Below are 14,076 nucleotides of genomic sequence, written 5' to 3' on the forward strand. Positions count from 1 at the left end.
GCAAAATACTTAGTGACATTTCATCCCTCATTATGTTCTGAGTTCAAATTCTACCGAGGTCAACTTTGCCCTTCATCCTTTCAGGGTTGATAAAATAAGCACCAAAATTTGAAACTACTATTATTATTATCAATTGACTTAACCTCTCCCCTCACCCACATTGCTGGCCTTGTGCCAAAATTTGAAATCACATTTATTAAAGTGGTGAGCTGGCAGAATCATTAGCATGCTGGACGAAATGCTTAGCAGTATTTCACCCATCACTATGTTCTGAGTTCAAATTCTGCTGAGGTTTACTTCGCCTTTCATCCTTTCGGGATTAATAAATTAAGTACCAGTTAAGTACTGGGCTTGATGTAATCCCCTTTCCCCAAATTTCAGGCCTTGTGCCTATAAAGCAGAAAGAAGGATTATTATTATTGTTATTACTCTTTACTCTTTTACTCTTTTACTTGTTTCAGTCATCTGACTGCGGCCATGGTGGAGCATCGCCTTTAGTCGAGCAAATCGACCCTAGGACTTATTCTTTGTAAGCCTAGTACTTATTCTATCAGTCTCTTTTTGCCAAACCACTAAGTTACGGGGACGTAAACACACCAGCATCAGTTGTCAAGCAATGATGGGGGGACAAACACAGACACACAAATACACACACACACATACACACACATATTTCAGTTTTCGTCTACTAGTGGAAGGCTATAGTGGAAGACACTTGCCCAAGGTGCCACACAGTGGGACTGAACCCGGAACCATGTGGTTGGTAAGCAAGCTACTTACCACACAGCCACTCCTACGCCTATTATTATTATTTTTTTTTTACTTTTAATCTGCATCTTTGTTACAGTCACTTGCCAAGACACACCCAGCATCCTGGGGCGAGTGAAAGATAAGAGATGTTACAGTATGACTGAAAGCTTGGGGAGGGGAGGTAGTGAAATACCTTTATGTAATACAACACAAACATTTAAATGGATAGGGTTTTTCTAAGGATGTGGGCAGTACTTGTCAGCACAATCATTTGGATTTCTCTAAGACATGGTTCTCCTGGGATCTTATCTAGATTTTTCTGACATCCCTCTTTTATCATACCTAGGGTACATACAATAACAGGAATAGTTCTTGTTTTAAGATGCCCCATCTTTTGTATTTCAATTTCCAGGTCCTTAATATTTAATTAGTTTGTTAAATTCCTTGACAGATATATTTTTATAAGTGGGAACACTTACATCTACTAGTGTACAAGTATTTTCTTCCGTCATATTATTATTATTGTTGTTGTTGTTGTTATAATAAAGGCAAGCGAGCTGGCATAATCGTTAGCATACCGGGTAAAATACTAAGTAGCATTTCATCTGTCTTTATATTCTGAGTTCAAATTCTGGTATTGTCAACTTTGCCTTTTAGCCTTTCAGGATTAATGAAAGAAGTACCAGCTGAACCCTGGGGTAAATGTAATTAACTTAGCCCACTGGTTCCCAAACTTCTTTGGGCTGCCACCCCTTTGGCACTAGAGCCACATTCCTAGCACCCTTCCCCCCTCCCTATCACCAGCACCACAAACATAGACCACTTTCTGCAGCAAATTCAAAGCAACAGATAAAGCTTAACCTAATTAACCCATTCTATTTTTCAGTGGTGGTGGGGTAGAGGGTACATCCATCACTCCCTTTTGGCCACCCTAATATTGCCCCACTTTTCTTCAACACCCCTCTTGATCTTTCTGCTACCCATAGGGGGGGGGGGTACCGCCCATTTTGGGAACCACTGACTTAGCCTCTTCCACAAAATTTCTGGCCTTGTACCAAAATTTGAAACCATTTTTATCATCATCGTCATCGTCACCATCATCATCATCATCATCATCATCATTATACTTTTTGAAACATTATTAAGTATTGACATAGGGCTACAATGAAATTTTAAAAGCATTTTTAAATAAAAAATAGTCTAGATGTAATATGACAAGAATATTGATTAAATGAAAATGAGGAATATAATGTATATTCCACAGCTGCCTTTTGTCAGTTGTTATTTAAACATTCAAGATAATAGCATGGCTGAGAAATGCCTGTACATAGAGTAGATACGTAGACTCTATGTACATAAACACACAAGTCACTTTGAGTTGTCCACGTAGAGGTAAGCATAAGAACCGGTAGAGGTAAATACAAAGAATATGTGCAGGTAAATATGAGTTGTCAAGTACAGACTATCTATGCAAAAGTAAATACAGACTAGTCCATTCATATAGCTAGTCAATGTACAGGTAACTAGAGAAAGACCAAAATTAGTTCATACATATGTAAATACACACAGTCTGTTAACAGGTAAAGACAATCTATATAGAGATAAATACAGTTAGTCTAGGTACAGGTAAATTATATTAGTCTGTATATGAATAAATTATATTAGTCATTGTATAGGTAAATACAGTCCTTGTTTGTAAAAGTAAATACAAGGTAAGTAAAGATAGTCTATGTACAGGTAAATGCAAGAATATTTCATAATTATTGTTAGAAAGGAATCTTAAAATAATACAACTTACATTGTGGAATATGTTGGTTACGGTTTGTGCTTGCATAATTGATACCATTCATGCAACGCCAATCCCAACTCTTGGGAATATCTTCATATTTTAAGAGTTCATGTGGACGAGGATAAGTTCTAAAAAATAAAATTGAAAATTTAAATTGCTGATTTAATCATTCACAGGTAATTAGGGCTGACTGTAAGCTAATTGGATCAATCATTATTAATTAGATCCTAATTATAAAGTGGATCAACAGAGAAAATTTTTAAATTTTGTTAAAAATCTATGAAGTAGCAATCTGTAATCTCTTTCTTATAACCACAAGGGTACAAGCATGGCTGACTGGATAAGAATTTAATATTACAATAATGTAATTCCAGGTTTGGTACTTTCTGCATGGCAAGTGTCTTCTAGCAGAGTCAAGAATCATCTAAAGCCCATCATCTAAAGTAAGTGAAATTTAGTGGATGGAAATTGTGAAAATGCCTAAAATACACCAGCCATCGTCATTTTACATTCATTTTTCCATGTGAGCATGGGTAGCATGGATTTGTTCTAGCACAGCTTTTTGTTATTTTGTTGAGGCTCTTCAACATCTGATACACAAAATAACAGAAAATCACCAATGCTTATTCTTTTGTACCTCATGCTTTTTTTTTTGGCTATTATGGTCAGATACCCTTTCTATCATCATCCACTTTACAGCATAGACTTCATTCATTTTAGCATGTCACTAACAGTAAAGAGTTTGTCAAGACCAAAAAGTCTCCTCCGTTAGTTTTTATTCTGGGATTTTGCTTTGCTAGATAGATTGAATATACTGCAGCTTGTGAATATACTGTGAATATACTGCAGCTTGTGAAGTTTACATCTCCTTTCTCCTTCATGTAATTAACATTGCACCTCATACACTGTTAGACTTATTTAGAGTATCCAGTATGTCTTCACTATGGCTGTGAACTCACATCTATAGCTGCATAGCAGAATCAGTAGAATGTTAGATGTATAAGATATTTGGTTACTTCCCTCTATGTTCTGAGTTCAAATTCTTCCCACACTCACTTTGTTTTTTACATTTCCAAGGTTGATAAAATAAGTGTTGGGATTGATGTAATTAGCTATATCCTAAAAGGTGGTGCCCAATTATGGCCAGTCTGATGAATGAAACCAATAGAATCCTCATTTTCACTACTTTCTTATTGGTGTAGTTACTAGTATGGTAAATTTGTTACTGCTGAATACTGTTGATTAGACACACTTTGATCCATGTGTGTGTGTGTGTGTGTGTGTGTGTGTGTGTGCGCACGCATGCGTGCATATGCATACGTGCGTGCATGTGTGTGTGTGCATGTATATATATGTATATACATGACCAGCTTCCACACAGCTTCTGTCAACTAAATTCACCCATAAGGCATTGGTTGGCCAAGGGCTATAGTAGAAAACACTTGCACAAGATGCCACACAGGAGGAACTGAACCTGAAATCATGTGGTGGCAAAGGAAGCTTCTTAACCACACAGACATGCCTGTGTCTATTGTAAAAGAATTTGCTTCAATTTGAATCCCAAAGACAAAGAAAATTATATTCTTGACAAGATTAACTTATTTTTCTTTCTAGTACAAAAAAATAGCTGACAAATTTCTATATGGTTGCTTTGACCACTTTGAATACATCAAAGTCTTTTGTAAATCACACACTATTGTCTTGAAAAAAAAAGTAGGACATACTGGATAATAAAGTTTGAGATAAAGAATGTCTGAAATGATAAATTAGTCTCAACTTGAACAGACCTATGGTTGATTCAAGCTGTCAATATTTTGGTTTAATCAAGGCTGACCTGGGCCCAAACGTCTATAAATCAATTAAAACCAATTAATCCTCTCAATTAAAATTAGCTCAAGGTGATCTAATACTTAACAAAAACAACCAGGAATCTGCTATATAGAATATTAGAAAAGGTAGCATACAATCAAATTCTTAATTGAAACAATTCATTTTACAACCATGTTTTAGAAAGAAAACCTTGTATAAGTAGCAAAAGTTTGTATATGTAGCAAAATAAAAAAAAAATGTAAAAAGAAATTTATTAACCAGAACTGGTCTAGTTTGGTTTCTAAAAAATCGTTTGACATTGTAGAGTAGCAAATTCTTGTTTAAAATGTCGAGTAAATGACTCATATGATGTTTATCAAAGAAAACAAATCACCAAGTTCAATAACCCACTAAAGAAAAAATAAACAGCATTCACCAAGGTAACATTCTAGGATCACAGTTATGTGAATAATATGTCTATTAGTGTTGGTAGAGAACAAATAATCCTATGTGCAGATGAAAAAATTTTGCTTTATCCCAAAGAAGAACCAGAAACTATAAAAGATCTCCACTTGTTTTGTTGGTAATAAAATGCCAATACATTGTGAAAGACTTAAAGCACTCCCTGTGAACCAAAGATATAATATTATAAGTTTTTGTTTCTTGTTTTGGAAAAAAATAAACACCTACCTGTATTGATATTTAGTCCTCTTGAACTCTTGTTCAAGCAGACTTATGATCAAAGGTATTCCTGTCATGACCATTCCATCTTCAGATATATCTAGAGCTATATTGATTAATGCGTCTTTTTTTTATTTTAAGACAAGAAGGTATAAATTTGAGGGTGATTTTGCTACAATGTTCAGAAGCTCAAGTGACCACATAAGAGTTTCCCTCATTAGCTTCTTTTCTTTATTGTATATAATAATGGTGCATGTGTAAAGAATCCTATACTCTCCTGATCATTACTGGAATTCCTGTGATCATAGGTCTCCTTTATCAAGTTTGACTTGGGGCTAAAGAACAACAATAAATCATACAACATACAACATTGCTTTTGTTGGCAGAAGAACAAATAACAGAAATTTTACGTATTTCTAGGTATTTCTAGGTTTGGAGCTGGGGGTGAGAGCAGTCTTGCTGGAAGTATAAGGTCAGTGACATTATGTGACTGGCCAAGGAGCCTTACTGAAAGGACAGGAGTGAGGGAGGTCATGTAAGTGGAGGGATGACTAGCCTGATCAAGGCCATGGTGGAGAAGGGACATATCTCATGAAGTGAGGCAGTATTTTGATATATGTTGCCCTAGTCAGGATAGGCTGAGGACTTGGTGCCACACAGGGCATTATCCAGAAATGAATGGCAACATCCATGCATGGTATGACAATAACCTGTGGTAGAGAGAGAGAGAGAGAGAGAGAGAGAGACCTGCCTTTGTGTAAATAGGGGATGAAGACTGGGTCAAGCCACTAAATGCATGCTGCACATTTCAATGGGAAATTCTCAAAACAACATGACTATGGATGGGATGCCATGTCATGTCTTGGATATCCATAAGGGTCAAGACATGATGTGAATGATGAAGGAGGAGGAGAGGATGTATAATAGTACTCCATCTTTGTGCAATTTACAGCAGGAGAGATGTCTATCCAGGTGGATGGCAGATTTTGACATGGAATGAGGAGATGGGGGGTCATCTTTGAGAACAGGAACTGGTTAGGGAACCTTGCTGGAAGTATAGGGTCAGTGATGTCACATGAATGGCCAAGAGGCTTTGCCGAAAGAATAGGAGTGAGGGAGGTCATGTGAGAGGAAGGATGACTAGTGATGGGCCTCTTTTGCTTTGGGGCTGTCACTTGGGACAGCAATGCGAGTTGAGAGAATTTGCCACCAGGTTCTGGCCAGAGATTAGGTGAGTAGGTCTCTCATAGATATATCCTGTCAGGAAAGGATCAACATTAAAAGAGAACCTGTGAGATAAGCAAGTTACATTTTTGTATTCTCATACCATACTAGGGATTTTCAATATTCCAAAAAGTTCCAAGACAAAGCAGAATTTTTAATCCAAGGTTTAGGGAATTATTGTAATTTTCCCCTACCAACAACAAAAAAAAAAAATTAAAGCATGAGATATTTCTAGCAGTTTGGTGCAGAAACATGGAGAAACTTGCCTCTTTTTCCTAATTTAAACAATGTTGTTTACACAATGGTGAAACTGAATACTGTACTTGTTTTCCGATGAGACAAAAACTGCTAAGTCTGTAACCAAACTTGTAGATTCCATGTTAGTTTACAGTTTCAAGCAAATCCATAGCAATTTTAATCTGTTATACACCCATTTATGGTTCTAAAGGATTGTTGCTGACATCTATGTTTCAATCAGTTTAATCTCTAGTCATTATCAGGTGTTTTATTCCTGGATGTGTATACAGTGCCAGACTGGATTCCAATTAAGAAGCCATTTGCGCTGGTATGGCCATGTAGCGAGAATGGAAGAGGATAGCTGTGTGAAAAAGTGCCACACCCTAGCAGTTGAGGGAACCTGTGGAAGAGGTAGGCCCAGGAAGACATGGGATGAGGTAGTGAGGCACGACCTTCGAACATTGGGCCTCACCCAGGTGATGACTTCTGACCGAGACCTTTGGAAATATGCTGTGCGTGAGAAGACCCAGCAAGCCAAGTGAGACCTAAATCCAAGGCCTCTGCCAGGGGTGTAGCCAGCCCACTTATGCGTACCTTTCCTTCATTGGACACTAAACTCTGCTTGAGAAGACCTGTTGAGGCAAGTGAAATCGAAATCGAACAAAATTCGATGACTGGCACCCATGCCAACGTTGTCTCCTTCATTGGACATGAAACTTGGCTTGCGAAGACCTGTTGGGGCAAGCGAAAGCAAAATCGTGATGGCACCTGTGCCCAGCATTGCCTTCCTGGCACGTGTAAAGACATTCGAGCAAGCTCATTGCCAGTGCCGCTGGACTGGCTCCTGTGCAGGTGGCACGTAAAATACACCATTTTGAGCATGGCCGTTGCCAGTACCACCTGACTGGCCTTCGTGCCGGTGGCATGTAAAAGTACCCACTACACTCTCGGAGTGGTTGGCGTTAGGAAGGGCATTCAGCTGTAGAAACTCTGCCAAATCAAATTGGAGCCTGGTGTAGCCATCTGGTTCACCAGTCCTCAGTCAAAAGTGGACGTTAAACGATGATGATGATGATGATGATGATGATGATTTCTATATTGGTTTCAAATTTTGATACAAAGCCAGCAAGTTCAGGGAAGGGGTAAGTTAATTACATCAACCCCAGTGCGTAACTGGTACATATTTTATCACCCTCCAAAAGGACAAAGTCAACCTCAGCAGAATTTGAACTCAGAACGTACAGACAGACAAAATGCTGTGAAGCATTTTCCCAGCCATGCTAATGAGTGTGCCAGCTCACTGCTCTAAGCTTTATTTCGATAATGATTTCAAATTTTGTGAAATTTATTTCGATGGAACAATTAAATTGTTATTGAAAATTTTCAGTGAGAGAAGTTCCCTGTTCAATACTCGATGGGAGTGTTTGAATTTAGTAAAAAAGGATGATGAAGATTTTGTCACCTATACTGGAGTTGTCAATTGAGAAAGTGAAAAATTCAAACTAACTAAATAAACCCCGGACATGTTCAAATGCTTAATTTTGGTTCAAAGGTTAACTGCAAGCAAAGATACAGAGATACATGCCTGGATATTGACAGACTTAGAACAGGACCAGAATTTTACTTTGCAGGCAGAAATTGACTGTAGTCTGATTGGTAGTAACCATTATGGTCAGGCCAAACACTTTGAATATTTTTATCAAGTCCTTCCTGAACCTGTCCAAGGCATAGCCATTCATATGGCTTGAAATAGCCAGGCCATCGTCCCTATAGAGGGCCAGCCTATGTGGATGGGTACGCAAAAATATATAAGTGGACTATTATGGACAGGGCACCACCATATTCACCTGGTGCCCCTAATTACCAGCTGTGGCTCCACAAAAACTGTATATCATCTACCAACCCATAGTATCCATCAACAAGAAATATGAGGTATTGTATTGCTGTCACCAGAGGGACACTCTTTTGGTAAATTTCAAGCCACTCACTGCCGACAATCCTCCTTAGTACCAGCCACCCCTAGCACTGCTTGCACCAAGGTCACTGTCACAAATTAACCCCCATAAACAGCACCACAAATCACTAATCCTCAACACTTCTTCATGGTTGTCCACCCACATACTCTCACCCTTTGTACATCACCCATTGTGTATGACCACGCGAGTATGTGCCTATGTGCATGGGCATACATGTGCATGTGGGTGTACATGTGCATGTGAGTATACATGTGCATGCATGCACATCCATATATATGTGAAGCCATGTGTGTGCATGTATGTACATGTACACACTTGTTTGTGCACATGTATGTGCATGTGCTTATGTGCATATGTACATAGTGATAAAGGTGTGCACACACACGTGTGTGTGTGTGTACAGAACAAAGTTGAGCAGAGAATCTACATCAAATTTTGACAAAAGCTTGGTGATATCTGCTCAGAGACCTATGCAAAGTTTTCAAAAAGTTTTCATCATTCTCAACACAATGAAGGAGATCTTGTGCAACTGAAACACAAATGTCTTTTTGGTCAGCTGAAAGCAGTTTTGGCACAAACTTGGTAGATATGCATCTCATACCCAAATCTTCAGTGATAATAGACTGAACTCAACCATAACTAATTTGCACATCCTCTGATAACTCACGAATGATAATTTGACAGTTTCCTATCACAGCCGCATGTACATCTGCAATGTTTTTCTCAGTTCTGTTAGTTGCAGGTCTTCCAGAATGTTTGTCAATATCAACAATTTTTCGGCCATCTTGAAAATGTCTGACCCACTCATACACTTGTATGTGTGTGTGTTTAAACAAAGGATAAATAAGCTTTTGTTTTTTAAGCAGTTTGAGTAGCATTTTTGTCCAAATGTGCCAGGTGTTTATTGATTCCAGTATATATAAAGTGATGTGAACTGTTTATTGAAAAATGAAACAAAGAGCAAAAAATTTCCAGTTGATTGTTTTGATAAGTTTATCTAGATATGTCAAGCTGTGGATTAATTTCAATAAATTGTTGGTTTGAATCTGGAAAAATTCTTCAATGGTTGACTGGTTTTTGTTCAAAATATGTAAATGTTTTTATGTTTTTTTATACACTCATTGAATCTGTTTTGGTTTTTGACAAACAAAATTTTATCCTTCCTGTGAACAAAAAGAAAAAGTTGTAATAACTCATAATAATAATCATCATCATCATCCTTTAATGTCCGTTTTCCATGCTGGTGTGGGTTGGACAGTTTGACCGGAGCTGGCAAGCCAGAGAGCTGCCCCTGGTTCTAGTCTGATTTGACTTGGTTTTTACATCTGGATGCCCTTCCTAATGCCAACCACATTACAGTGTGTGCTAGGTTCCTTTAACATGGTACTGGCACAAGCATCTTTATGTGGTGCTGGCATCAGAGTTTTTTTACATGGCACCCGCACAGGACTCTTGCAAGCCAATTCTCTTCACTAGGCAATGTGGCCTTAACACTTCCGCTGTAGAGGGTGCATCTTCTTGAGTGGTATCTCGGTCCTTTGTCATCTCATCCAAAAGATCCAGCATTCTGAGGTCATCTTTCAGTATTTTGTCCCATCTCTTCCTGGGTCCCCTTCTTCCATGAGTCTCATCCACTTGGAGTATGGATGACAAAACACTGAGAGAGTTTGAATGTTATTGCTTGTGGTGTAATTGTAATAGCAATCAAAAAGTTAGCTGCTGATTGTTGTGTTGCTGTCACTGATTGTTCATTGTGGTTGTTGTCAGCTTGAGCCAGCTGCTGTCTGTCACCTCTGTTGACCATCTCCTATAGCATCTGTCTCTATCCTCTCCAGACTCTCTATCAAGTGGTCTAGATGTGCTGAATTTATACTGATGGTTAGGCTCAGAAAGAAGCATGCCAAAAGATGAAATCATCACTGGAACCTATTCCACACAAAATCATGATTGGTTAGATATTTTCATTCATTATGTGGGTAGTATTGTAGCAAATTGCGACCTCGGGTGTAATGATTTGACTGTTGAATATTTCTACTACACATGTATCAAATACATTTGAGTGGTGTTTGAGCATGTATATGTTTGTGTGTGTGTGTGTTTACACGCATCCAAGCATGTGTGCTGATTGTTTTAAAATGATTTTTTTCTTTCAGAAATTTGTTTTAATAACATACAGACCCATAAGGCCAGTTTCCTGGTTTCCATGAGTTATATATTCCCCACCTTGGACAGGACACTATTCTGTCACAAGATTACTCATTTTTGCAAGCTGAGTGGACTGGAGCAACATAAAATGAAATGTTTTGCTCAAGAACACAACGTATTGCCTGGTCCAGGAATCAAAACCACAATCTTACAATCACGAGTCCAACATTCTAACAACTAAGTCACACGCCTCCACATTAACAATAGTAACAGCATCATTAATATCTGGCAGTGACCCACTTTTGGTCCATCTGGGAAAAACATTTTTTCATAAAATTTCCTGTTACTATAAATAGAATCTTTGCACATTTAATTTTGGAATAAAAATTTTGATGAATTGTTTTACAACTTCCTTCTGGTACTTTAAATTAACCTTTCACTATTCATAGAATGCGGAAATGATGAATTTGTTATTTCTCCAGATTTTCAAAATGTTCACTTAAATGTGTAATCTGTTGTCTATATATCTTTTATCAGTTTTTTGTTTTAGTCATTAAACTACAGCCATGCTGGAGCACCGACTTGAAAAATTTTAGTTGAATGAATCAACCCCAATATTTATTTTTAAAAAAAACCTGGTACTAATTCAATTGGTCTCTTTTGCAGGACCACTAAGTTATGGGGATGTAAACACACCAACACTGGTTGTCAAGTGGTGCTGATGGACAAATACAGATACAAAGGCACACACATATATATCTGTTCGTCTATCTATCTATCTATCTATCTATCTATCTATCTATCTATCTACATATATGTATTTATGTTTATTTATGTATATCTCTGTATATGTTAAAGTATGCATTTATGTGGGTTTTTACGGTTTTTATATTTTTATATTTTTAGCTTAACCTTATGAACTTTATAAAATGTCTGAAGAGGCCTAAAGAATACCTCTACTTCATCTATTAATTACTTCAGTCTACTGGAGTGATAAAGATAGAATGAGGCATGTCACCTCTACACTGAAACAGCTGTAAGATATTATCCCATTTCCTATCACTATATGTCATTTTTATAATTACTGATATAATATAATATGTCACATGTGTTTGTATATAGTTATTATTGTCCTTTTAGTAAACAAATAAACAAGAAACAATTAAATTGACACAATACAATGTCTGCAAGTTGATGAATACCACCTATTAATCCCCTCCATTTTCTTATTGCTATCATCATCATCATCGTTTAACGTCCGCTTTCCATGCTAGCATGGGTTGGACGATTTGACTGAGGACTGGTGAAACCGGATGGCAACACCAGGCTCCAGTCTAATTTGGCAGAGTTTCTACAGCTGGATGCCCTTCCTAACGCCAACCACTCAGAGAGTGTAGTGGGTGCTTTTACGTGTCACCCGCACGAAAACGGCCACGCTCGAAATGGTGTCTTTTATGTGCCACCCGCACAAGCCAGTCCAGGGGCACTGGCAACGATCTCGCTCGAAAATCCTACGGGAGCCAGTCAGGCGGTACTGGCAATGGCCACGCTCAAAATGGTGCATCTCATGTGCCACCCGCACAAGAGCCAGTCCAGGGGCACTGGCAACGATCTTACTTGGCTTGCCGGGTCTTCTCACGCACAGCACATTTCCAAAGGTCTCGGTCAGTAGTCATCGCCTCGGTGAGGCCCAATGTACGAAGGTCTTGCCTCACCACCTCAGCCCAGGTCTTCCTGGGCCTACCTCTTCCACGGGTTCCCTCAACTGTTAGGGTGTGGCACTTTTTCACGCAGCTATCCTCATCCATTCTCACCACATGTCCATACCAGCGCAATCGTCTCTCTTGCACGCCACAACTGATGCTTCTAATGTTCAGCTTTTCTCTCAAGATACTTACACTCTGACGGGTATTCACATTGACATTACACATCCAACGGAGCATACTGGCTTCATTCCTTGCGAGCTTACGTATGTCCTCAGCAGTTACAGCCCATGTTTCACTGCCATGTAGCATGGCTGTTCGTACGCATGCGTCATACAGTCTGCCTTTTACTCTGAGTGAGAGTCCCTTTGTCGCCAGCAGGGGTAAGAGCTCTCTAAACTTTGCCCAGGCTATTCTTATTCTAGCAGCTACACTTTCAGCGCACCCACCCCCACTACTAACTTGGTCGCCCAGATAGCGGAAGCTATCGACTACCTCTAGTTTTTCACCCTGGAATGAGATAGAAGTTGTTTCCTGTTTGTTTACAGTCTTTATTGCACCTGAACATCTGCCACAAACAAAAACTAACTTGCTAGTTAACCTGCCTTTGATGTTGCTGCACCTCTTATGTGTCCATAGCTTGCACCGGGTACATCTTATAGAGTTACTACCTACTCCTTTTCTACATACTGAGCAGGGCCATCTACCTGAAGGGGTTTGTGTTTTATCTACCTTCCTACTTATTAGGATTTTGTTTTTAGCTAGGTTGACTCTAAGGCCCTTCAGTTCTAGACCTTGCTTCCACACCTGAAACTTCTCCTCTAGTTCTGATAGTGACTCCGCAATTAGGGCAAGGTCATCAGCATAGAGGAGCTCCCAGGGGCAACCTGTCTTGAACTCCTCTGTGATTGCCTGGAGGACTATGATAAATAAGAGGGGGCTGAGGACGGAACCTTGGTGGACCCCTACCTCTACCCGGAATTCATTGCTGTACTCATTTCCAACCCTCACCTTACTGGCAGCATCTCTGTACATGGCTCGCACAGCTCTCACTAACCATTCTTCTATCCCAAGTTTCCTCATTGACCACCAGATAAGGGATCGGGGGACCCTGTCAAAGGCTTTCTCCATGTCAACGAAAGCCAGGTACAGAGGTTTATCCTTAGCTAGGTATTTCTCCTGCAACTGTCTCACTAGAAATAAGGCATCAGTAGTGCTTTTACCTGGCACGAACCCAAACTGCATCTCATCTAAATTGATTCGTTCCCTAATTAGTTGGGCTATGACCATCTCTGTAACTTTCATAACCTGATCTAACAGCTTGATGCCTCTGTAATTATTTGTATCTAAAGCGTCACCTTTACCTTTGTAGCAGTTGACTATGATGCTGCTACACCAGTCATTGGGTATGACTCCTTCGTGTATCACCTGGTTCGTAATACGGGTGACTAGGCTATAGCCAACACTGCCAGATATTTTGAGCATCTCTGCAGTGATTCCTGATGGGCTGGGGGCTTTCCCGGTCTTCATACTCTTAATTGCTTTATCTACCCTGGTACTATCAACTCGGATAGCTGGTCCCTCTATTGGGTCGACATACGGCAGGCTCTCTTTCTCCCATTCATTCTCTTTATTAAGCAATCTATCGTAGTGGCATCTCCAGACCTCTTTCTTTGCATCCTCATTTAATGCAAGCGTACCATCATCCATGCGAACACATTTCTCTCCTACAACATCACTATTCTCTCTCCTACACTGTCTT

General features: G+C 39.2%; 1 protein-coding gene and 1 long non-coding RNA gene across 3 annotated transcripts in view; one reads left to right on the top strand and one right to left on the bottom strand.

The window, feature by feature from the left end:
- LOC149135288 (uncharacterized) overlaps positions 1 to 5,047 on the top strand; it is a 35,382-nt gene extending 30,335 nt beyond the window's left edge. The window contains exon 2 of the long non-coding RNA XR_016242344.1: positions 2,914 to 5,047. This is a non-coding gene — a long non-coding RNA (uncharacterized LOC149135288). The remainder of the gene's footprint in view (positions 1 to 2,913) is intronic.
- LOC106881834 (cathepsin Z) overlaps positions 1 to 14,076 on the bottom strand; it is a 48,243-nt gene that overhangs the window by 21,508 nt on the left and 12,659 nt on the right. For both annotated transcript variants that reach the window (XR_016242343.1, XM_089354151.1), the window contains exon 2: positions 2,549 to 2,667. Coding sequence is in view for 1 of the 2 variants with exons in the window: in XM_089354151.1 (XP_089210277.1) it covers positions 2,549 to 2,667 (119 nt within the window). In the remaining variant the exon portion in view is untranslated. The remainder of the gene's footprint in view (positions 1 to 2,548; positions 2,668 to 14,076) is intronic.

Source organism: Octopus bimaculoides, chromosome 6 (assembly GCF_046866305.1).
Source record: "Octopus bimaculoides isolate indiv1 chromosome 6, ASM4686630v1, whole genome shotgun sequence".
In the NCBI taxonomy this organism is placed as follows: Eukaryota; Metazoa; Mollusca; class Cephalopoda; order Octopoda; family Octopodidae; genus Octopus; species Octopus bimaculoides.